Source organism: Etheostoma spectabile, chromosome 24, assembly GCF_008692095.1.
Source record: "Etheostoma spectabile isolate EspeVRDwgs_2016 chromosome 24, UIUC_Espe_1.0, whole genome shotgun sequence".
Classification (NCBI taxonomy): domain Eukaryota; kingdom Metazoa; phylum Chordata; class Actinopteri; order Perciformes; family Percidae; genus Etheostoma; species Etheostoma spectabile.
Window position 1 is genome coordinate 13,671,660 of NC_045756.1, and position 25,461 is coordinate 13,697,120.

General features: G+C 41.4%; 2 protein-coding genes across 2 annotated transcripts in view; both read right to left on the minus strand.

Moving 5' to 3' along the window:
* Positions 1-302: 302 nt before the first annotated feature.
* On the minus strand, positions 303-13,152 carry cab39l (calcium binding protein 39-like). The gene is made up of 10 exons (XM_032506060.1): positions 12,775-13,152; positions 6,555-6,681; positions 5,999-6,239; positions 5,527-5,562; positions 4,648-4,666; positions 4,380-4,548; positions 4,170-4,229; positions 2,962-3,027; positions 2,684-2,827; positions 303-2,523 (listed from the first exon to the last, which is right to left on the minus strand). The coding sequence occupies exons 2-10, from the start codon at positions 6,654-6,656 to the stop codon at positions 2,344-2,346; spliced, it is 1,017 nt and encodes a 338-aa protein (XP_032361951.1). The 5' UTR covers positions 6,657-6,681; positions 12,775-13,152; the 3' UTR covers positions 303-2,343.
* Positions 13,153-15,700: 2,548 nt separating this feature from the next.
* LOC116673789 (guanine nucleotide exchange factor DBS-like) overlaps positions 15,701-25,461 on the minus strand; it is a 38,617-nt gene continuing 28,856 nt past the window's right edge. The window contains 22 exon segments of the mRNA XM_032506053.1: positions 15,701-16,715; positions 16,936-17,039; positions 17,761-17,873; positions 18,003-18,112; positions 20,101-20,175; positions 20,887-20,979; positions 21,196-21,296; positions 21,395-21,479; positions 21,565-21,643; positions 21,729-21,821; positions 22,184-22,405; positions 22,510-22,635; positions 22,724-22,816; positions 22,920-23,012; positions 23,118-23,187; positions 23,324-23,439; positions 23,554-23,620; positions 23,857-23,936; positions 24,185-24,237; positions 24,361-24,514; positions 24,610-24,801; positions 24,945-25,136. Of these exon segments, the coding sequence (XP_032361944.1) occupies positions 16,636-16,715; positions 16,936-17,039; positions 17,761-17,873; positions 18,003-18,112; positions 20,101-20,175; positions 20,887-20,979; positions 21,196-21,296; positions 21,395-21,479; positions 21,565-21,643; positions 21,729-21,821; positions 22,184-22,405; positions 22,510-22,635; positions 22,724-22,816; positions 22,920-23,012; positions 23,118-23,187; positions 23,324-23,439; positions 23,554-23,620; positions 23,857-23,936; positions 24,185-24,237; positions 24,361-24,514; positions 24,610-24,801; positions 24,945-25,136 (2,391 nt within the window). The 3' untranslated portion in view covers positions 15,701-16,635.

Genomic DNA, 25,461 nt, shown 5'->3' on the forward strand with positions numbered 1-25,461 from the left:
GTACATAAAGTTGCACATTAAACAACAAATGAGCACACACACCCACACACACAAAGCATGCATTCCCATCCTTTTATTTGTTTTGAATGTGTTACAATAGCATCAATGTGGAAATTAAGGTGGCTGCTTTCAGAGAAGACACTGGGAAGATGATGTGGCGTTCTGCTGGGACCAAAGTTGCTCATTAAAAAGCAAAGACTTAGTTGAGTTTGGCTCAAGTCTGATGTAAAGCTGGTTGGCTTACTTTTGCATCTCATGTTGTATTCTGATAAAGTGTGTCACAGCTTTTAGTATAAAAATTGTTTAGCCCAGAAGACAAATCATGGAGAACTATTGTTTTTATTCTTCTACTTCAGATGAAAAGAATGGAATGACAATTTACAGGTTTAGGACTGTTACCGTCACCCAGCTGCACTCTACTACTGCCTCTTACTGTTAGGATTCACTGTGGCAGGTAGACAGTACTCTTTAAATATTTCTAAATGTGTTTAAAGTGTCCTAAGTTAGGAGGTTTGTTATTGTCATTCATCACAACATCCGTGGGAGCTTAAAGTAACCTAATAGATGCACATCAAATCAAAATCGATTGGGAAAGAAATTCAGAAATTTCAAAAGTTCATAAGTGCCAATGTAATTTTTTAGAAAATTTAAACAATTTTTGCAAAGCTATTTTAAGTTTAAAAGCAATAGTTCTTTAAAAGTAGTGTTTTAACCTCATTGATTTTACACATTCTATGGTATTTTTCACAGTTACAGTTTTGGCCTCACGCTGCGACAAGTCTCCCGGTGACTTTGTAGCCGACGCAGTTTGTAATTCGCAGATTGAAACTCAAAGTGAAGCTGGGACCCTGGTCTGTACACAATGACAACCAATCAGCTGCAAAACTAGTTTCTTTGACAGCATAACTCAAAAAGAGTGAACTAAGAGGTTCACTGCTTAATCACAACAAATATGTTCTATCCAGAGCATATTTTCATTAACATAATAATTAAGGTCCCCCTGGAAAGATACTGAAAATACAACAAACCGGGGACAACACACCAGACCGTAAAAGCACCTCTGAATCTTCTCCCCTGTTTCTAACATAAGATCCAAATCAGAGCAAAACCCTTGTTACATACAACACAGAAAGAAAGAGGAGTGACACCCAAACAGCCATATTTACAGCTGCTCTCCTCCACACCTCCTGTTAATGTTCAATGTTTTCACTCACAATGGCACTCCCATCAGGTGTACTAACCCTAAACTGTACATGACAAGAAACTATAATATATAATATAATATTTAATATATTATATATATATATATATATATATATATATATATTATATATATATAGACAGACACACACACTCACACACATATTTAAAAAAATGACCCTCAAGCAATAGGGAAAACAGTGATCAGCTTAAGTATAACACCAAAATGAATCCTATCATACAGAAAGTGCTATCAGCCACCGGCAAAGAGAACCACTGATCCAAATGTTTGAAGCTTACTGTACCGATAGCAGCTCAATGTTTAATTAAGAAGGCCCTTCATTTTAAAGACTTAAAATATTCCTACAATTCTTCTCTCTCTTTTCTCTCTTAGTATTACTAAGTGCCAAATCTTGGTGAATGCTATTATCATGTGAGAGACAAACCAGCCTTCATTCATCTGTAGCGGGTTCTCAATTTCAGAGAACTTGCTTAACTTTTTTTTCCTAGTTGACTTGGCAATGCTACAAATCCGTTAGTATTTGAGTCTGATGATGCTTTATAGTTTTAGGGGGACAACACGTGATCCATCATTGACTTTGGCAGTTGCAATAGGAAAGAGACGTTTGGCAAGCAGAAGGCAGCTGAGAATTACCGGTGCAATTTGGCTAACAAAGCTTTTAGCGACGACGACCAGACACATCGGCCCTGTTAAAAAACAAAAGCATTCATTCTTCATTATAAGTTTTGTTTTGCAGCTACTTCATTTAGATAAAAAAAAAAAATCAACTTGAGTGCAGAGCCTAACAGAGCATCTGCAACTGGTGACTGTAATAGCATTAAAAAAAAAAAAAAAAAAAAAAAAGTCATGTCAGCTGGTTCTCCCAACAGCAAATCTGCCGCCTCCAACACCATGAGTCGTGGCACTACATGCTACAGATGAAAGAAAAACAAGGTGTCATGGGAAAAAAATGGCAAAAGAAACTTTGCACAAGTTTCAAATGAACCAACAAAGAGAAAAAAGACAAATAACGTCTTGAAGATTGAAATAGGGTAACCGTTAGTGTTACTGTGTGTTTTTTTCTACTGTATGTCTTCCTATTGATAAAAAGTTGGGGTAAAGGGCAGAGGAGGGATGCTTCTCTAGGACGGCGGTTTCTTCAGATCCCGGATCTGTTTGATTAGATAGGTCTTCTCGTCGTTGAACTGCTCGTCATCGGTGCGATCCTTCTGGAAGTTGCTCAAGAACTCGATCAGCTTGGTCTGGTTCTTGAGCAGGATGTCGATGATGGGCTGCGTCTTGTTGGGGTTCGCTACAAAAACCTGAGGACAGGTGCAGCAGAGAACATTTTTAAAAACAACAGAGAGAATTTACCTTCGATATACACTTCAGTACCTTTGGTGTTTGAAGTTTGGTAGACTTATTTCTAATTTAATGGATCAATATTTGCCGTGTTTACATGCATAGGCATGGCGTTTTTACCTTGAAGACATGGAAGGCCTCAAACTGGATGTTGGGGCTCTTGTCTCGTAGCAGATTCATCATCAGCTTGAGATTCTCAGGCTTGCTGATGTAGCGCGTCATCACCGTGAAGTTATGTCTGTCCAATAACAGCTCGCCCAGGAGCTGGAGGAGAGAGAAACAGTGTGACGCTGAAATGATCTGTTAGAGAGGCTATTGTTTCTTTAAGAATTGAAGTGCGCCAATGATAAATATCGTATGTATTGCTCTACAAATGAATACACGAGTCCGAGTCAAACCTTCAGAGACTGCCTCTTGGTGACGTAGTTCTCAGAGTGCAGCAGCTTCTCGTAGTCCGCAAACACCTGCCATGACATAAGAAACACATCTTATTATACATTACTAACAGTCTGAGATCAAATTTAAGACTTTAGACTTATAGTTTGACATTGGAGTTGCCTGTTTTTAGGTGTCATACCAGTGCAACCTTTGGATCCTTGCCATACATTAGGATGCCTCTCTGCAGGTCGTGTTTTATGGCCCTTACTCTTAGCAAATCATAGTTCTTTCTATCTGGACTGTGGGATAAAATGGAGAGTATTCCTTAATCCAAGATAACACTAAACATTTGGCACTGAACGAACAATCATTAATACCGTTGCCCCACTGTACCACCGATACTAAATCAGTCCAAACCAACGTGCTCCGCTGTAAATGTACTTGGGCAGGGCAGCCAAATGTAATCAAAGTGCTGTATTCTGGCTCAACCTCGTCACAGCGACATCTGTCAACATACAAACTCCAAGTAAAAAGGCAGTTTTGTGTTGAGCTTCTTCAGCCTGAGACCCCTGGAGGCCCTACCTATGAAAAGGGGCCCCTCTGCCTGGGGAATCTAACAGCATAGAGCAGAGCTTTGTGTCAAGCTTTCCTGGAAGTGCATTAGAGAAAACTTTATTTCTTAATTTCATTTCACTTTCCATACATGACTGGGCCATTGAGCACTGCGGCGACTGATACCTGATCCGGTTATGTATCAGTTTCCACTGGTTAAGCCGTCATTTGGAGCAGTGTTTACGTTTATGCATCCACACAGAGCTCAGCGGCTGATGTCGCGTGACCTACGTGAGAGGCGGGTGTTTGTTGCTAGGATGTTGTCAAGGATGGAGGGGGGAGGCGTGATGCAACGCTGTTCCAACAGGGCAAACCTGCTGGACACATGGCGCATTATCGCTGACTCACTGAGGTCTGAGACCTCAACCTGGGCATGTGACTGGTCCGTTGTCTTGTGTCTGTCTGTGTGTGTGTGTGTGTCTGTGTCTGTTTCTGCATGTGATGTTTTGTCTCCCTCCCTCCCAGCTTTCCTCTCTGTTAAATATAAGAAAGATAAAATAATAATAATAATTTGATCACAAAAACAAAAACAGGGCAAACCCGCTTTAACATGTGTGGCAGATATCACATCCATCATGTGTTTTCCAGACTAATCCTTGGTGTTCAAATCACTCACAGCGTCATAGTTCTGTTCGAGGTATTCAGCCACAAGCACTTTGTGTCTTGTCAGCAGATCCTGGGAATAAAGATACATAGATAATACATCAAGTTGATCAGATAATGGAGCTAAACATGTCCTACAGAGCATATGCAGTAAAAACATATTGTCTATAGTTTCTGGTAACAGCTTTATTGTATATGGCTAGGACAGGAAGACCCGATGTACCTTGAAGGTGGCGAAGGCGTCAGAGGCGATGTCGAAGGTGGACATCTCCACGTACTTAAAGAAATTTTGGAAATGATCCGAATGAAGAACTATCTTGGCGAGCGGCTCGTGGCGGATGCACTCCCTCAGCATGATCCCACAATTCAAAGCTACCTGGGGTGTCTCGTACCTTCAAACACAGAGAGCATTTGTAAGCCTTTGGAAGCCATTCAACTGTGTACAGTATGTACTCTATGTGTGTGTGTGTGTGTGTGTGTGTGTGTCCCACCCTTTCAGCAGTATAAAGACTTCTGTGAACGAATATCAAGTGGGCTCCTCTCCGATCTGCTCAGGGTTAAATCTGACACAATCTTCTTACCTGGGAAAGACACCACACACACCACCACACACACACACTAAACACACACACACCACACCCTACAACACAAACACACACACACAACACACACACACACACACACACACACACACACACACACACAACACACACAACACACACACACACACACACACACACACACACACACACCACACACAGAGTCCTTTTTCCTCCTGTTCTTCATCCTATTGCCAACCACAGTCAATCATTGCGCCTTTCTTTGCATTTCTCTTTCCCTTTATAACTGAAGAAAATTATTTTTCTATCCCGTTTCTATGGCATCTTAAAGGGTAATTTCCGTATTTTTAACCTGGACCCCATCTTTCATGCATTGGTGTCTGAGTGACTAAATGTAAACAAAAATCTTTGAAAAATAATAGCAGTCCAACATCACTAACCTCCTAAATCATATATTTTGGTAGAAGTGATATTTCTACATGGCAAATAATTTACTAGTAAGTGTTGCAGAGTCATAGAAAACCAACAGACCCAACAGTCATGACACGCATGCTGCTCATTCTGTGTAATTGAATCGGTAATTGAAAGGGGCATGTTCAAAATAATAGCAGTGTTGTGTTCAATTAGTGAGGTGATTGATTCTGTGAATACCCAGGTGCCAGAGGAGAAATGGTGCAACATTCTGTGGACTGATCAAGATTGTTCTTTTTGGGTCTCGGGGCCGCAGACAGTTTGTCCGACGGCCCCCCTGCACTGAATTCAAGCCACAGTACACTGTGAAGACAGCAAAGCATGGTGGTGCAAAAATCATGTTATGGGGATGTTTCTCATACTGTGGTGTTGGGCCTATTTATTGCATACCATGGATCATGGATCAGTTTTAATACATCAAAATACTTGAAGAGGTCACGTTGCCTTGTGCTGAAGAGGAAATGCCTGTGAAATGGGTCTTTGACCCTAAACACACCAGTATGCTTCACTTTCTGTAAAGGTATAACACAAACTTGATCAATTTCGGTCATGTTTTGATTTGGAATTGAACGTGCAGTGTTCATAATGCATTGCTATTATGGAATTAAAAGCTATTCTAAGGATTTTGAGCATTATTCACTTTTTTTAAACACACTGCTATTATTCGGAACAAAACTGTAAATAGGAGAATTAAGGGTTTGTTTAAACCAGACCAAAGTGGTGATTGTTGGAACAATGAAAATACCAACCAAATGGGGAAATAGGGTCCAGGTTGAAAAACAAAAACAAAGTTAATCATGAAGGATGGCACACTGCTTTATGTTGCAGTCCAGGAGACGACTGAGAACTTGTGGACTAATATCATGATTACACCCTTCTCTCCTTACCTCAAAGTCTATGACCTGCAGGTTTTCTACCAGGGACATCAGCAGGCCACTGTTGTACAGCTCCTGGGCCAGCTGGGCCACCGTCTCGGTGTGAGGCTCCTTATCGTTGCTACCGTACAGAATCTCCTTCATGGACACCAAACACTTTGACACCTCCTCAGACGCCTGGAGAACAGAGAGGGAGAGGAGGAGGTAAATAGGGGCCTGTGACACAATATGGAGAAACAGAAAATCAAATATGGAATTCAAACACATATTACCGATTTAGTTAAATGAGGGAAAAGGACAAAATCTAAAACTGACATGAGCCTGAACTTGAGCTTTTGTGGTTAATGATTTTTTGTGTATGTGTGTGTGTCTTGACAGTGAAGTGTCAGGGGATGACAGGGACAGGCTGTTCCATGGTCCTACTTCACATAGGGCTGTCACCTTCGGGCCCCTGGACACCCACCCACCAACACCCACCCACACCTTCTCTACCTTATCTGTCTTTTTATCCTGTTTGACCAGGATGGCCAGGTTTTCCTTCAGGGTCCTGACAATGTCCGCCGGACTCTTGTGGGATTTACCAAACAGAGGCATGATGGACACACACTCGCCTTGGGACCTGGAAACACACACACACACCACACACCACACACACACACACACACACACACACACACCACACACACACACACACACACACACACACACACACACACACACACACACACACACCACACACACACACACACACACACACACACACACACACACACCACACACCCACACACACACACACCACACACACACACACACACACACACACACACACACACACACACACACGCACACACCGTGTGGAGTCAGTTCTGTAGGCAGTTCATGACAGACTTTGCTCCTAATTCAGGCAAAACTTTCTTTTTTGTGATTACATTTGTATTTACTTTTACATATTTAAGGAACAAACATTGACAAACAATTACAAACAATACACTGAGACGGAGAACGCGTCCCAGGGCAAAACTTTCTTGGCCATGCATGTTCAAGTGCAAACCTGCTTCATAACATTTCTGTGACATTTAGGCGCTCGCCCGCTTTTCTAGTCTACATAATAATGGATGAGAGCCCTAGCAATACTGGATGAATTTTTAAACTTTAAAAGTTGTTCTCTTTCTTTATCCAGTTAACTCAACAAAAGGTGGCTGGGAGAAAAATAACCGTGTGTGTGTGTGTTAAGATTCCTCTAGCACCTTAGAGACACATTCCATCGTCATCTCTAGTCTACATGACTGACACCAGACTCTTAAGATATTCAAAGTAAAAGTCAAAATGCACAAGACTAGAATGTAAATGTGCTGTATCTACATAGCGCTTTTCTAGTCTTAACAACTGCTCAAAGCGCTTTTACATCATACAGGAAACATTCACCATTCACACACATTCATACACTGTGGCCGAGGCTGCCGTACAAGGTGCCACCTGCTCATCAGATAAACACTCACACACATTTACACTCCGATGCGCAGCACCGGGGGCAACTCGGGGTTCAGTGTCTTGCCCAAGGACACTTTGACATGGGACCGCAGGGATTGAACGACCAACCTTCCGATTGGCAGGCAACCGCTCTACCACTGAGCCACAGCCGCCCTCAAAACTGTCCAAAACTCAAAACAATTTCCTCCTAAACGTTGCCCCAATTTCAGTTTTTAAATAAATCTGAGACAAAAATAGGCCCATCTCTAACATCTATAGTTATCTAGAGTCGTCATCTATAGGTAGTGAGTCAGGACTAAATACTGCTACAATCCTGTCAAGATTCTGTGCATGTCATCCAGACTTAATTATACAGCAAATGTGACAAAACGTGAAATCGTCAAGATAGATATATATATATATATATTATATATATATATATATATATATATATATATATATATATATATATATATATATATATATATATATATATTATTATGAATGCAGGTGCTTCAAGTTACTGTACCTCTTATAATTTGGTTTAGCTTTACTTCCGGTACTGTCACAAAATCATGGATTATTTTGTATCAACAGTTAAGAAGGTGCCAGTACATTAAGTATTTTTATTACTAAAAATACTACAGTATTTTTGGTGTTATGGACATACCAAGTCTCAATCAGGACTTTTAGCATTGACGGGCCTCAGCCCTGTCAATGTCAGTGCCAGTTCATGTTGCGTTCAGTCATGCAAGACATACATTGAGGCAAATGCCCTTCCACTGTGCAAAGGGATAGCATGTGGTCCAGTCCATGAGTGATCGGGAGCTCCAATCCAGGTCAGGTCAGGAACAGGCAGAGAACTTGTGACTGCTAATCCTTATCTGGAAATGTAAAAGCACATAACCTTCCCTCTTAACTCTAACTCCCACCTTCATTCCTCCTCGCTCTATCTTTCCTTGCTTCTTTTGACCTCATGCCATCCACTTCTACTGAACTGTCTGAGCATTGGAGAGCAGGGACCGTCTGATTTCCCCTAACTACACTAACACAAAGTGGTATACTCAAAGCTGTACAATTGATTTATCACATCAATTTTGTTCTAAAATCACATTATATGAGCCAATATGCTGCTTCTGTCAACTTGAGATTTCATAAAAAGGGGCCAGAAATAGGTTTTCTTCGATGCCAGCAAAAGCAAGAAAACAGCTCGAATTGGAATCACAAGGTTTTCACCTGACAAAGACAAAAACTCAGCTGAGTGTATTCATGTCCCTCAACACTGACTCGCAGTGTCCACATTTTTGATTTGGGCAGAAAGAATTTATTTAAAGGTTTTAATAAGCTTTTTTTTTTTCTAATACAGAGACAATGGCATTGGTCGGAGGGTGGACAGTTGATTCACATTAAACAAGTGAAATCCCATGGAATAAGATGCCTCGTACCGTCAGGGAAACGCACAAATACTTTGTCCACAGGCTGCTAAGTGCACAAAATACTTTAGTCACCATCTCTCAACTTGAACACAAGGAGACACATCTTAAAACAGAAAAAAAAAACTATATTCCCTTTAGTCTCTTAAAAGTCCCATTTGCGAAAAGTGACATTTCCATGTCCTTTTCATTATTAAGCAGGTTTACGTGCTGTATTAATACTGGGAACAACATAACGGAGCTTTTCAGACAGAGGGTGAATGCAGGTATATTCAGACAGTATGAGAAAAAGTGAGAAAAATGTGTTTTTCAAACATTAAAGCAAGTAAACATGTTCTAGTACAAACCCAAAATACAAGCATGAACCTGTAAATGAGCATAAAATCTGACCTTTAATTACGATGCATTAATTTGCTATAAATCCTGTTTCACTTTATTATCATATTACGTAATGCCTACACAACTTCAGCCCAGTCAATATTTGTCAAGGGATAAGCAGGCAATGGGGAAGTAGTTATCAAAAGGGTGCAACTGCCCTGCTTTCTAATCCAAATATAATGTAAACTACTATGTCAAAAGTCTAATGTTTCCACTCCGTCGTCCGGCCTTGTTGCTGCAGTTCTAACTGGAGGATTCTGTTTATTAAAAGAATAGTTAAAGGGTCTATTTATTCATCTAATATAACATGTCTTGGAATCCTGGAAAGCTTTAAGCTCCGGGTGACTGTAAAGTCTTCGTTTTCACTTGTAGCCTGCTTAATGTTATGTAATGCAATTAATCTGGTACCAATGGGCTTGAACACACACAGCTAGCTGCTCTGTTTAAGGATAATTGAAAAGAAAAAGGCTCCACATTGGCCCAAATATTAATTTTCCAGCTATAATTATGAGGCCAAATGAGTCTTAAATATGATATGCAGAATCAAGCTATAAGGCTACAATATCAATCTAATTATAAAGAATTACTTCACTTTTATACATATTGAAAGGTACAAGCAATTATCATCAACATTTCAAGCAGTAAATAAGATTTATATTATTTCTGTCTATAACTTAGACAACTTGACAACTTAGAGCCTTAAACTAGGTGATGCTTGATATATTTACGTAACAAAAACGACTATTGAAATAGTTGACAATTATTTTTCTGCTCATTGACTGACAGATTAATTGTTTCGCACAAATACAGCATACCCAGCCCTGGTATAAAACATCACAACCTGTCCTGTCTCTTGACACATAATAAACATCACTCTCCTAATCAATCATAAAATGGCCCGGCTGCCTTTCTGCAGCGTCAGACTGCAGTGACATCCACTGTGGCTTTGATGACTAATCAAAGTAAGTCCAGTGTAGCGAGATAGCTCTCCGTCACACCTACATGTCAGCCTGCCAGCACCGCTAGTGAATACCACTCGGGACATCTCATGGCTGTTGTTAGGAACAGGTTTTACATTGTTCCCTCGCTTGACGACAACAACCGATTTTACAACCTAGAGACTTACTTGCAAAAGTTATAATATTCGGATTCCAGACTTTCTTTTAAATGGAAAATTAAAATGCATTATTCCTTTGTGTAGCTCTCGTTTGTGTCTGTCGTTTACAGCGTTTAAACAAACAGGAATGCCTGCAATTGTATGTCATGAAGTCTTGAACAATGTGATGAATGTAACACCTTTCAAAGAAGAACGAAGGTGGCGGCTTTTCATTTGACAAGCATTTCCTGTCCGCTGTCTTGGAATGCAGAGGCAGCCAAACATGATTCAACTGTAATTTGGGTATTCAAGGACGAGCAAGGAAGATATTTAACCCTCAAACGCTCACTCAGCTTGTATGAAACTATATGAGACTTTTGTTAATTGAATAGAAGTTCAATTAAAAAGGGTTCATATATTACATTGGAACATTTGGAGCACTTCTTAAATCAAAGTCAAGACAGGCTGTACTTCGCCGCCTTGAATCTAGGTAATCGGATTCAAAACAATTCAGGGCCTTAAAAAAAAGTTGCTCTTTCTCTGTTCCAGCTCCCAGAGAGGGAAACAAAGTTCTGAAGTGTTTGAACTTCGAACCACATCCCAGCCTCTAGCCAAACTACCAGAAGACTGTCCTCTCCAAGACAACCTGGGAGGAATGCTTCCTGAAAAGGACAAACGTCAGCAAAAGTCCATTCCTGAGATTGGAAATGATGTGAAAAAAACCCTTGTCTTTTTTTTACTTTGAATGGGAAACAAAAGGATTTGGTAACTGACACACATGTCCTTGCAGAAGCAACTAGCTATTGCAACGCACCCTGATGCCTGCCTGTCTTTGAGGCACTCCACTGAGCATACTGCATAACAATAAAGATTGGGCTATTGTTATTGTGTCAAAGTAGCCATCAGCTGCTGCACGCCCACCTGCAGTTCTGTACAAGCACACTGGCTGCTTGCTACCATATACAGAAGCTTTATCTGAAGAGGTTACGTGCAGAGTCAATAAGGGTTAATGCTAAACCAGTGACAGACATGCCTATCCTACCAGGGTTTTAAAAGCCTACTGTATCTGAGTCTAGTCTGTCAATCTCAACAGAGTGAGCCAACGTTTTAGGAAGTTGTGCTCTGAAAATAAAAGCAGAGTAGATTTAGAACATCATCAGTAAGCATTGACTGACAAACATTTCAAAATCTATCAAAACTACTGGCTAAATGGGCAACTCAGTTCAGCTCTACATTCAAGATATTTGAATTATCAGATCACGCAAAATTTCTTTTCTGAAAAAGACTTCTAAAAAATGGGACACTGAAATAATGATAAACTGAGCTAACAGACTTATACTTATTTCAATCCGTCTGGGATATACACTGAATGTAAAATCAATCTAATATTCATTATAGAGTATCACTCTAAAAGTTGATATTACAAGTTGCATATCCACTATAAGGATTACAAAAAGAGCAAAGACTTAGTCACATAAATCAGCAAACAGAGTCTAATCTTAGCCATTAGAAATATGAATTGGAGTAAATGCGTTACAAATGGAGTCAGACTATGGCTATTATTCTGCAAAGTGCTGGTACTACCATAAAGCAAATCAGCAATGACAACCGGGTTGCAACACTTTTTTTATAATCAATCTTGATCAATATGTCAATTATTTCTTCAATTAATCAATTATACGATCTACGAAATAGATCATAAAAGACGCCTTAACTTACTTGATAATTATCTTGAACAGTTACTCGATAATTAAATTTGTCAGTCGATTAACTTTCTGGAGATCAATCAATATGTTAATATAAATAATAGATCAGCACTAGATCAATGTTACAGAGGTTTTATTATGAAATATGTGACCGGAAATTGCAATGTTTTCATTCTTGCTAGGGTGACGCTGGCGGTCCAAAGTAACATAGCAAGGAGGAAAAACCCAACACAAAAAGACACACTGTATTTGTGCTGCTAAAAAATGTAAATATCCCGTAAACGACAGGGTTTAGAGGAATAAGAGCGTATAATACAGAAGGCACTAAATAATAATAATAAGGCCGCATTAACAGTCCCAGACAATGTGATTTAACAAGGCTACACCCCTCGCGCCCCCGGCTAAACTACCTTTTTGTTTGACATATTATCAAAGCTAATCACAGTTGTCTGCATCATTTCCAAAACAACTGCTACAAATGACATTAGACAGGTCTCACTTTTCACCATAACACACGTTTTAACCCCGACTGAAGTTAAGAGAACGCCTGTCAAGGACAATAATATCGCTCCATTATGATAACTGGAAGCTATTTGTCTTCGACAGTCTGGGCTAGAAAGGATACCTACAGTGGGAAGATGTTTGGAAGGGTATCCAAATGTCTTGACCGCTTCTGTCCCGGTTCACAGCGCAGCCGAGCCTCCCAGATAGGCTTTGGTTGTCACGCCAGGGCTGGTTGTTTGAAGGAAAGTCAGCTAAATATGTGTGCGATACAATTTACAATGTGTGGAATCTGTTAAGAAGCCAGTGCAGAATTCCATCTGGTCGTTTTCCAGTCTTCTGTCAAGCTAGCATGAACAAACGTAAGGACTTCCGGTATGAACCTTCGTAATAAAAACTGCGCGGACACTCGTCCGTTCAAATTAATGGAAGAATATGGAGGAACAAGGTTGAAATTTAAACAGGAAACAACTAATTATAATCAAAATAGTGCCTTTATTTACGAACTAAATCAAAAATGTCCCTATTTGTACATTATTACACTATCACACAGAGGAATTTGCTTTACAGAGCAAATTACGTCACTTCCGGTGTTTGTCTTGTTCCCGTGTGCCAACTTGATATATCTGTATCTTTCCAGAAGCGGCTGGGTCTCGTTCCCATCCTCTCACATCATGTCCTTATACCCACCTTGCGTCACATATTATTATAATATATGGCATTCAAATCGACGAAAGTATAATTTTATTCATAATGTTTAAATATAATATATCTTGGGCCACTGAGTGGAATAAATAAAGGAGATAAAACAGTAAAGGTTGGATGGTGTACATATGGGAACGTACCCCAGGCAAAATCATGACAGTCTATACTGGGAACAGACCATTGGAGATTAGATACCACGTGGTTGAAATTACACTTCCGGATCAGAATACATAATTCTTAACATTGGCAATGTATTCATGTTCTTTTAGGTTAAATAGTAAACCAGTGAAAACAAATATAAACTAACAAATATATTTCATTAAAAAGTGTGCTGGATAATGGGGATTCTAAAAGCCTACACACATGGCTTAGACTTGTCTAACTGCCAGTTTCAAATTAATAACATTTAAATAAAATAACTTAGCCCCAGTGCGATAGAGAAAACCCTCTCAGACTTTATTAAAGCTTATTTTCATTTTACATACAATTCAGAATTACATATTTACAAATATACACTGATATGTCTCATAATATCTTTATATCGACACCGTACTCAATAGATACAATAGGAAAATAAAGACAGTGGTTGCTGCAATGTGCTGCATAAAAAGAAAAAAAAATATATATAACCCTTCTAATCTCTCCAGCCTCCAAGTCAAAAAGTACAAATGATTCAATAAGCTTTATTTTTGTGATCATGAGAGAACACTGACAAGTTTAGTGCCCGTGTCGGCTTTTAGGAGGGCAGAAAATAAACTCTCGCACAATACAGGTGCCTAGTAAAAAATACTTGCCTCGTTCAGGGCTTTGATACGAGAGGTTTACGAAGAACATGCCACAAAGAAAGATGACACACAGCCAGACAAGGAGACTCGCAAAAACCAGGATCCTCTTCACAACGTCCATGCTCTCGAGGAAAACAACGTGAGGTGTAGAGGACACATCTGTACAAGTGTGACATACATTGTTCCGTAATATACAGAACTCACAAGGATAGACACATAATGCCAACCACAGTTTACTCTCTGGTTTAGCTCACAGAAAGGCCTGTCAGCTTCCTTTTTCTGGAGAAGAAGCTTTCCTTTCATCGGGAGGACACGAGTGTGGAGTATAAAAGTGATTCTCGGCAAAAAGGGGTTCAAGAAGACAATCACAAGCATGTTGTGGTGAAACTGAACAAATCCACAGGGGTGTTAAACAGTGGTAGACAAATAACCCATTTTATGTAATGAACGGGTGGGGCTGGTGTGAGTAACGCCATGCTGCACTCTGTGTTAACAACAGTCACACATTCAACATTAAAGATGGGAAAAGGAAAAGATTGTTTTACAGTGTGCCTTGAGGATACAGAAGAAATCTTGGGGCAGAAAGAAAAAAAAAAAAAACTTTGAAAAGGTAAGAAAAAGATGTTAGAACAGGTTCTGTGAGAGAGTGTGTGTGTGTGTTGTGTGTGTGTGTGTGTGTGTGTGTGTGTGTGTGTGTGTGTGTGTGTGTGTGTGTGTGTGTGTGTGTGTGTGTGTGTGTGTGTGTGTGTGTGTGTGTGTGTGTGTGTGTGTGGTGTCACACAGCAGCTGCCTGTCTGGTATCAACCTCCTAATTTCCACCACAGTCCAACTAGGGCCAACTTAGCTTACCCACCACCCCTGCTGTGTAATTCACACCAAAAGTAGGACTTCTGTCATCATTTTGCACTTTATTATTCGATTGCTCGGCTACATCTTGGGAAGTAAACAAATATTGCTGTCGGGCGGGGTGGTGCCAACATGTTGAGAAAGGTCTGGGCCCTGGTTAGTCCTGCTTGTATAGAAGGGGCTCCTGCCTGAGGGAGGGACCAAAGCCTGCTTTTGTTGATGCAGTGCAAACCAAAGATAGGTGAGCGCAGTGGCCGTGACGCAAAAATGTATTTGCAGAGTATTTAATTTACGAGTGTCTGTTTCTGTTTGTCTGACCAGGGTTGGAGAGTTATCCATTAACTTTACCTGAATATAAATTAATCCAGCAAGCAAAGGAATGAGTAATTTACCTAAAATTCCCCCTAAAGCGGATCTTGTGTGTTACTCGGATGCAGCTGCCGTCTGTGGCTAAATAGCCCTCGCTAGGGTGACATACGCCAGTTGGATTTGTTCTGAAGCACACACATGTGCAATAGTGCACACACACAAAGACATTTAGTCGACACAAGCAGGTATGCAGTCACACCTGCCTGCCCACGCAACTTCTTGGGCTTCCTGAGGAGGTAAATCCAGAGCATTTCAGAGGTGGTTTTAGACAATCAGTCTTGGAAAAGAAAAAGAAAAAAAATGGAGGTTCAAAAGTTGTTCCAAGCTGCCGCTCTTTGTGTGAGTGATTTGTATGTGCAGCTGGAGAAGTGCATGACATCTGACCACCAGGTAGTGCTGTTGGTGACATTCACCTAGTGATACATCTGACTCTGTGTTTCTTATACAAGTTAATACCATGAAACCATGAAACACCTATCAACAACATGGGAGGAATACAGCATTCTCGAATGCAGAAAAAATATAAAGTAACTAATCTGATACCACTGGCCTGCCAGACACTACAGGGGTTTAACACACTTTACCTAGTATGTTTTCCCCGTACAAAAAAAGGTGACAAGACTTTCAGTAACACGCCCTGAAAATCTGACCTTCTCAGAGATGCTCCAAGATGCACCGTTTGTTCTGGTTGCAGCCAGCTGCCAGTTTTCACAGTGTACGAGGAATGTCTGACACTAAAGCATCACGCGTACTGCCAGTCTGATAGTATCCGAACCTGTTTCACACAACAATCTGCTGCTACGCTGCGATGTCGACTTGAAGTGGTTCAGCTTTGTGGGCTGCTGAGAGCTCACATTCAGTGCAGATTTTAATTTCTACACTTTGCTACATAATCAGAAGGATTAAATATTAGACTGAAGACATTCACAGTAGCTTTTATCTGTAGTTGACAAAGCTTGTGATCTTTAAAGATGGCCTGCCAGGAGGTGAAACATCACATTACTGTACCATCTACGTTGCAAGCAGACTGACAGGTGGCTGTAAAAACTCAGACTCAAACTGTTTGTCAGCTGAAACACTGGTAACATTCGCACATGTAACAATGCGTTCTGATTTTTGGTTGGATCCGACAAACTGTGACGTGGATGTACTGTGAGATGAAACGCTTTGTCTCCGTCCTCCTGTGACAGGGTCAGCTTTTTTTTTTCTTTTTTTTTTTTTTAATTCCACATGGTAAATGTTTTAGTTTGAGGGATGGAGCCGCACGGACAGCGACCCAGCAGGTCAGGGTTTGATGTCGGAGAAGCTGGTGTAGGTCTCGCTGCAGCTGGAAGAAGTGCTGAGGTTCCCAGAGACGCTGCCATCTGCAGGACAAACAACAACAATGTCGGATGCGTTATAGGTTCCAAAAAGGCAGCATCTGTGTTCATATATACTGTAGTCTAACAAATATTCTGCCCTCACCAATCAGCAACAAATCTGAGGCGTGGGGCAGTAATTCAACAGAAAGAACACATTACCGCTGAAAAGTGCTGAAGAACAGGTGTCAACAGACTCAATATAGAGCGTATATGGAGAGAATACCTGAGCTGCTGAGCGACTGGGATGACTTGGACTCTGAGATGAGGCTGAGGAGGTTTGCTGCTGCCACCCAGCCCTCCTTACTGCTGCGAAGGTTCTTCACAAACCTACAGAGCATTAAACAAACAGTGACTTTACCCAACCATGTAAATATCTATTCATATAGATTCCTTCGTTGGTGTTATTGCACATCATTATTAGCAGATTTGGGGATTTTGTTTTGTCTAAAACTGAAAGATCCATTTGCTCGGTAAAAGCAGGAATCATACTGTGGACCTGAAATAGAATTCAAGAGTTTTGGGTTCAATAACTTTGAGGTATACACTACCGGTCAAAAGTTTGGGGTCACTTCGAAATTTCCATTGCGCTCCATTATAGACAGAATACCAGTTGAGATCAGTTGCATTGTTTTTTTAACCAGCGCAGCAGTTTTCATATTACATTATGTGCTTACATAATTGCAAAAGGGTTCTCCAATGTTTTCTCAGTTAGTATTTTTTAAATGATATCAGATTAGTGAACCTTGGAACGAATGGATGAATGGTTGCTGATAATGGGCAATGTAGATATTGCATTAAAGATCAGCCCCCCCACTCAGATCAGCTGGTATTCTGTCTAACATCGAGTGGAATGGAAATTTGTAAGTGGCCCCATACTTTTGACCAGTAGTGTAGGTCTGGTTGCTTTCATAATCCCTGGTTTTATACAGTCTTGTTTATATTCTTTGGACTTAAAACAACCAGTTTATGTAGACCAATAATAATCTTTTTCCAGGTCTGCATTAAATTAAATCTGGATTCTTCTGACTGGAGAAAGGAAGATGTTTACCACTGTCCCTCCTCTCCTTCTCGGATAAGCTGGACCACGTCTCCACTCTTGACGGACAGCTCCTGAGGTCCAGCCTTCTCGCAGTCCGCTACCACCGTATACTTTCCTGGAGCCTGATGGGTCAAAGGTCAACAAAGACAGACAGTTAGAGATGGCAAACGCCAAACAGCAAAGTATAGAAAAAAAGAGACCGTAATGAAAAACCATCTGCTGTATGTGAAAGTCTTCAGGTTCAGGCTCACCAGCTTCCTTCCTCCTTCTTCCTCGGCGTCAGAGTTTATGGGGTCCTCGCTGCTGGAGTACCCATCATTCTCTTCTGAGGCATCCACCGAGAGAGACGCCTTGTTCCAGCCTGTGGGTGGGGGGTGGTGCAGAGAGGACAGAAGGGAACAGAGGTGAGGCGATTTACAGGCAAATGTAAGAAGTGACCTGAAGAATCAGTATCAGCCACTCTCCAACTCCACGTGGCATTAAAATGCTACCTGGGTCACCAATTAGATAACTCAAAACATGAGGAATGATGCAGACATTGTGAGTGTGCTTCCCAAAGTGGATAGCAAGGGGAATTCATGCTTGTTATACAAGTGAGATAGATGCTTTTGGCCGATGTAGAAAAGCAAACTAATGCCACTTGGAAGAAGGTCCCAGGTACACAAACCTCCTGTGAGGAGCACAAAAACACATGACCTGTTATGTCAAGACATGTTTGTCTGAGACACACACACACACACACAAAATCAATGGAGACAGCAGACAGGTCCCAGTACAACACAAACCAGAGTGAATCAAGGATTCATTGTCAAAGAACGTGCAGAGATTTGAATCACCTGGATTCATTTCAAGGCTGCTCTGACTGAAAAATAAGTTCTAAATCTCATTATTGTCCACGCCCCACAACCACTAACCCATAACACCCAATAGTAGAAGCAGAGAGAGTGACCGATTTGAGGTAGAGTAGGTACCTTCATTAAGCCTTGATTGAGACTTAACATCTAATACTCACAAGTGATAGAGTAGAAATAGCTTTCAGGTCATTTAAAACTCATCTGACTCCAATTGAAGATAAGACAATAGGACTCGACACAAGGCTAAATGAAGGGAGAGTGGATATGTGGCTACACTTTACCTCTGATAAAATCAATCATCACCACCACAAACCACAGCAAACACCCACAGTGCCTCGTCCTCAGAGCGCCACTGTACCTCGCCGCTTGCTCTGTAACAGACTAGAGGTACTCATCCATTTGACTCTGCTCAGAGGGGCATGGGAAGCCGGCTCTAGACGGGAGAAACAGCCAGCAAGTCAGTGAGACGGCTAGTCCTGTAGTCAGCTGGTCAGTCAGTAAAATGGACCAGGAAGACAAACTACCGGTGTAATCACGCTCCAAATCACTGACAAGGGACACACACAAGATTCTTCCCTCTTATGGTTAGTAATCAATTTCTCAGTTAGTAAATCATTCATTCATCAACATTTGTTAAATGTTCCCCAAGGAAAATTAACATCTTTCTTTATAAAGTATTTTGGGAAATACACGTTTCAATTTACATTCTTGCTGCGAGTTAAATGAAAAGTTTGATACCACTCTCCATGTCTGTATGGAGAATATGTAGCTGGAGCCAGCAGCCTGTTAGCTTAGCTTAGCATAAAGACTGGAAACATGGGAAACAACTAGCCTGGTTCTGTCCAAAAGAAACAAAATAGGTCAATGCGTCTTTGGACAAAGCAACGCTAGCAGTCTTCCTTTGTTTCCAGTCTTTATGCTAAGCTAACCCTCAGCAAGGACTCCAATACAATGCCTCAAATATGCATGTTTCATAAGTCTGTAATAATTCAATGATGAAAACGATTATGGCCTGTGAAAAACATGTTGTCATGCACATAGCAACTGCAGTGTTCAGGGAAAAAAGAAATATCACATTGCCTCTGCAGGTTTCACAAAGCCAAAACAGACTTATGGAGGGGTTTCATTGGTCTAAAGAAAATCTATCATGATGATAATACAACTGGGTTTAGGATAAGGATAATAAACTCAATGCTATTTAAGCTCTTTACACGACTGATTTGAAGACTTCCAGGAGCTGCAGAGAGTCAGAAACACATTTTTTTCTCCACACATGCAATACTGTCATGACAAATGTAGGGTGATAGTATGAAGAGCAGCTTCTACTGCTGGATACATGTTTGGTTTATCCAGTTTCAGCCCTCTATGTGAGACGCAGGTGAAATCTACACAATGAAAACAAACCAGACCGGAGTACACTTTAGTGGTGAGGGATGGGAGGATGAATGATGGCCTTGAGAATAAGACGGGCCCCTATTGTGGAACGACAATATACCTTTGAACCCAAACGGTGTGGGGTCACTCTTGACCAAGTGGCGTTTGGAGCAGTGCTCGGGGCTCAGGGCCGAGCCTGGCCACACAGGCAGAAGAAAGTGAAGAGAGGGAGGAAGACGAATGGAAAAATGAGAAAGAACAGCCTCAGAGAAACAAGAATATAACACTCATTGAATATCTAAATAAGCAAGAAGCATGTACATATTGTAACTAAATGTGACCCCGAGCCTCTAGAACTACAGCAGTGGTAAGGATTGACTTTTAGCAACGGGAGCATAAAAACTAGCCAGTGATACTGCATCAGGCTCTGAATCAGGTTAGACCGGGGGCAATAACTGATCATTCATTAAAAACACTGCACATGTATGAATTGTTTTTAATGTACACCTGAATATAATTATACTGGCTGTAAGAAAAAAACTGTCCATCTTTAGTTAGTGCTCATGAATTAAATTTCATTTGTTAAGGAAAGAATGCAAGAGCTACACACCGTAGAGGACTAATCACACTAAAGTGGTCTAAGCTTTGGATGCCTGTTTTAAAGATCCCATGACATGGTGCTCTTTGGATGCTTTTATATAACCTTAGTGGTCCCCTTATACCATCTCTGAAGTCTCTTTCCCAAAATTCAGCAGTGGTGCAGAATTACAGCCACACCTATTGCCATTTCTAGCCACTAGGGGGCCACAGGCAGGCTGGGGGAACTCATTAAATGTTAAAAAACCTCAAAGTGAAATGTTCATGCCATGGGACCTTTAAAAACCACCGTCGTTCTGCTCTCCATTACCTTTTGGACTCTTGAGATTGCTGAAGCCCTGCAAAGTAAAACGCTTTTTAGCCACTGAAGACCTGTCAGTGGTCGGACTGGTCACTGGTTCATCTGAAAACAATGGTTTCAAATGGAAAGCAGGAGGAATAGAAAAAGTGTGTTGCGATCATGGAAAAATAAAAATAAAGAGGTAGAGAGAAAGAGAAAGAGGAACCATGAAGGTGATGAAGAAAAGCAACTTTTAGTAGGAGCATTTCAGCTATAGTTGACTAATGTAGACTATCTTTACGTCTGTGCGTGAAGATGCAGCGTTTATCAAACATTCACCTTTGTGTTTCGGTGAAGAAGAGGAGTCAGACATCATGCTCGTCTCCGCCTTCTTCTCCTCTTGCTTCTTCTGGTTTTTCTGACCACTGCTACGAAAGGGACTGGGAAATAGAAGAGAAGAAAAAAAAAAAAAATGAAAAAGGCATCTTCTCTGTTGGTGTAAATTCCTTATGTGTGCAATGTAAGGCTAGACACCGACCTGAGTGAGATGGAGGAGTTGTTGCTGTTGGGACTCGGGAAAACAGAGTCTGAGCTCTTCTGCTGACTGGCATCTAAAACAGTAACTACAGTTGAAAGCAGGTATGTTGTGCAGAAGACAGAGAAGAAGAAATGCAAAGAAGCTTGTGGGGCTTTGTGTGTTCACGATACCTCTGCAGGCTTTGAGCTGTTGGGTTAAAACTTTGCGGATCTCGTTCACCCACGCTGTTTTAATCTCCGGTGTTGGGGCCTAAATGAGACAAATGATGACTCAGCATTAACAGAAGTGGGGTTCCTTCGCCATCTGTCAAAGCAGTGAGGCTGAGTGATCTTACCTGGACTATAAAAACTTCGTCTCTGGAGTTGCACCAAATCTCAAACTTCTTGTTGTCTCCTTTAGCGTTTTCTGTAAAGCCCACGGCACTCATCTGAGACGAGAATGAAAGCACACAGTCAGCCCTGAGCCTTCATTACAGCTGCCTGTCCAGACACCAAATATGAACTCAAATCTGACCCATGCAGTTAGATCCTTTACTCAAGTAAAAGTACTACTACCACACAGTAAAAATACACTGTTACATGTAAAAGTCCTGCATTAAAAAGGTTACTTAAGTAAAAGTAAGAAAGTATCAGTAGCATTTTAGAAACTAGAAACGACCCAAACTGTTCCGTCATCCAACTAAGTGTTTAGTAGCCAAATCTTTTTCAGTACGTGACTTGGGTAAAGTAAAAGTACCTCAAATTTGGACTTAGGTACAGCACTTGATTAAATGTACCAATGTGAGCTTACACTGAGGGAGTGCTTGAAGCTGTAAGACGGAGCTTTCTCGTAGCCCTCCCCGTTCTCCTCCCTCCTCTTGCAGAAGAGCAGGGCCTTCTCGTGCAGGAACAGGTGCCTCTGCATGGGCTTAAAGCGGGCCAGGTCCTTCACCTTGGCGTGGCCTTTTTTATGCTCCGTCCACACACTGAAGGAGCCCTGCATCAGCAGGCGACCCAGCTCCGACAGGTTACCCTGAAAAAGGGAAAAGACAGACATGGTATTTATGGTCCACTCCTGCCCAAGCCAACCAGCTAAATGAGCACATCTCCCAGAATCATTGGTGTAATTTCTCTGACCTCGTATCCTGTGATGGCGATGAGGTGCATGGAGTCGTTAACAGCTTTCAGGATCCCCAGGATGGAGGAGAGAGCTTCCTGTAGGTCGTCACAGCCATCGCAGCCTTTACTGTACTTCAACAACTCCTGCAAACACACAAGACAAAGTGGATAATACAGTAAGTCTGAAATAAACACACACAGAAAGTACATACAGTACATGGACAAAGCTCACCTTAAGCAGTAGCTGGTACTTGGTGATTCTCTGGACAGGTTTAAGGAGGTAGGAGTCCAAACCGAGTTTATGTTCCAGCTTCTTCTGGCACTCCTTTTCACAAAACATAAACCAATGAGGATACTTGTTGAGAGTTTGTTGTTCACACGAAAAGGGAGGTGTTGCTACAGTATGAGATGAGAGGTGAAAGGGCAACCTGGAAGAAGGCACAGTCGGAGCACTGTCTCCACAAGCTCTCAGAGCGAGGTTTATTCTGGCAGTACGCCTCGTAGATCTGCAGGTCCTTCATCTACATTGAGAAATTGATTTGACATGTTAAGATTCTTTTATTGGCTTTTTATTGACTTTTTTTATTTTTAAAGTCCAGACCAGAGTGCAGGAAGTAAGTGCTTACCCTCTCTAAAAAGCAGCGGCCCACTAGTTCTGGGCAGTCAGTGTATGCTTCCAGTTCCTTTAGAAACGTCCTGGAGACAAACAGCATGAAACAAAGGATTCAAGTTTAGGTTAAGATATGCCCTTTCTTGCTGAAAGTTAGATGAGAAGATAGTATATCGGTTAGCATAGCTTAGCATAAAGGCTGGAAACGGGGGGGGAGTCTACCTCTTATGAAAGTGGTAGATTTCAGACATGTTGCCAAATAGGACGACCTTCTTGCTCAGCAGGGTGCTGGGGATGAGGTGAGCCATGGCAGGGTTGTCCATCTCAGCTGCATAGCCCTGGAGTTTAATATTACACACTTTCAATCACATCAAACAGATTTGCTGGTATAGAGAAAAGATTCATGTATCCATTTACGTTTCAATAGTAATTTGAAGGAGACGGACACTCACCTCCAGCACACACAGCAGCTCCTCCACATATGCTCTCTCCGTCTCCAACAGTTCATTCATCACGTGGCTGCAACGCAGAAAAACAAGATACAAATTCAGTTAGCAGGAGCCTGCATGCTATTATATTTTCCCCCTCACTCCAAAGCTCCCTAAGATAAGACCCCAGAACTGAGATATATGGATGTTGGTTTAAATACAGTGGTGTACTTTAAAAGTGACAGACAAAGAAAAGTGATCACAGTATCACTGTCCTTTGACTGCTTTCTTATCTATGGTTCTGAGGATGACCTTTGACCCCCTTACCGCCGAAGTACTGCCAGGTTTTCTTCTTCTTCGGAGAGAGAAGCATGTCTGGTGCCACCGTTATGTATGGGAGACTCCACCTGGACACACACCCATTCATAGATAGTATTTGCTTTGGAAAAACCTCTTAACCTTTATGAGGAATATTTAATTTTTTTTCAATTGCACCATTATTGTTAAAGCGTCTAAGTGGTAGCATCTGTCCCTATCAAATAGACATGAAATGAAATGAAAAATATATACATATATTACCTCTAACTGATCATCAAAAACTAAATCCTAGTTTAATATTCACTGCCAAACAATTGATCAGTAGTCATAAATTTACCTTTTTGCAGATGACATTATCTGCAGAGTATCGCCTCTCTTTTCTCTCTGGATCTGAAGGGCAGAGAGAAAACAATGTTTTTATACTATTCCACTAACCAGGTCAGAAGAGCTAAGTCTTCGGTACCACTGCTGCACTCTTTCATTAAATCAGGTTATCTATTAATCCAGGCTTACTAGGAGAGGAGAGTGGAGACTTCACTTCAGGTCTCGGTGCTACTGGCTGGACTGGTCTGGTCTGTTTGGCAGCAAGTTTCTTAAGGCTGATGCGTCTCTTCTCAAACATCTCTTGGACGGAGATTTGCTTCTGGAAAACTCTCTCTACCTGGTCCTGATGAAGACCAAACACGAGCATAGACATTGCAGTGAATTAACTAAAAGATACACTTGATGTAATGTCACCTGTAAAATCCACTTCCTGCTGACCCTGAGCTGAGTAGTGAGCACCGCCTCATACTGGCAGCAGACGGAGCTGCAGTCGGCGAGGGTGTGTAGCGCCGCGGTGTCCAGGTATCGCTCGAGTTCTTGCAGAGCTGCTTCGGCTCCATCCTGAGACTGACAGCGGTCCACTGGCTGGCTGGCCAACAGAAAGATGCCGTCCTCACACCACCGTGATGCCTTGGGAAGGAAAGGTTTTATAGAAATAAAAAGGACCCCAAAGTTCCTTCTTCTATTACTGAACTCCAAATAATGATAACACAAAGGAAAGCTCAGCAGATCATCTTTCTTTGTCTCCCATGCACATACAATCTGACCCTTACCTTCTCCAGAGCGTGGTGGAGCTCCAACGCCGTGAGCAGGAGGTTCTTCTTGCTCCTCAGAGTGGAGCTGATCTCCTCGCACACTCCTCTCAGCTCGCTGCACTTCGGCCTGATGGAGTCCTCGGCATAGTGGGAATTTTCTATCAGCCTGTCACCTTCACTGGCCAGGGACAGGGCACGGTCTAGTATGTCCTATTGAAACACATTGAAGATGTTCCTAGTATCAGAATATACTTTGGGATACATATAGAGCACTGGCTTGTCAGCTAACAGCGGTGGTCACATCATCAATCAATCGCTGGCAAATTAACAACAACAACAACCTCTTCTCGTCCTCTTCCCCTGTCCTCTCCCTTTGAGTGCAGCATTCATTACTTAATGCTGGATGGAGTGGGACACACTTTGTACAATTCAGTCAAGCTCTTTCATTTTTTAAGACCTATATCAGTATTTCCACGTTAGGACTGTAATCTGTACCAAAATGCATAGCAGCAGCTTTACGGTTTAGAATTTTCCC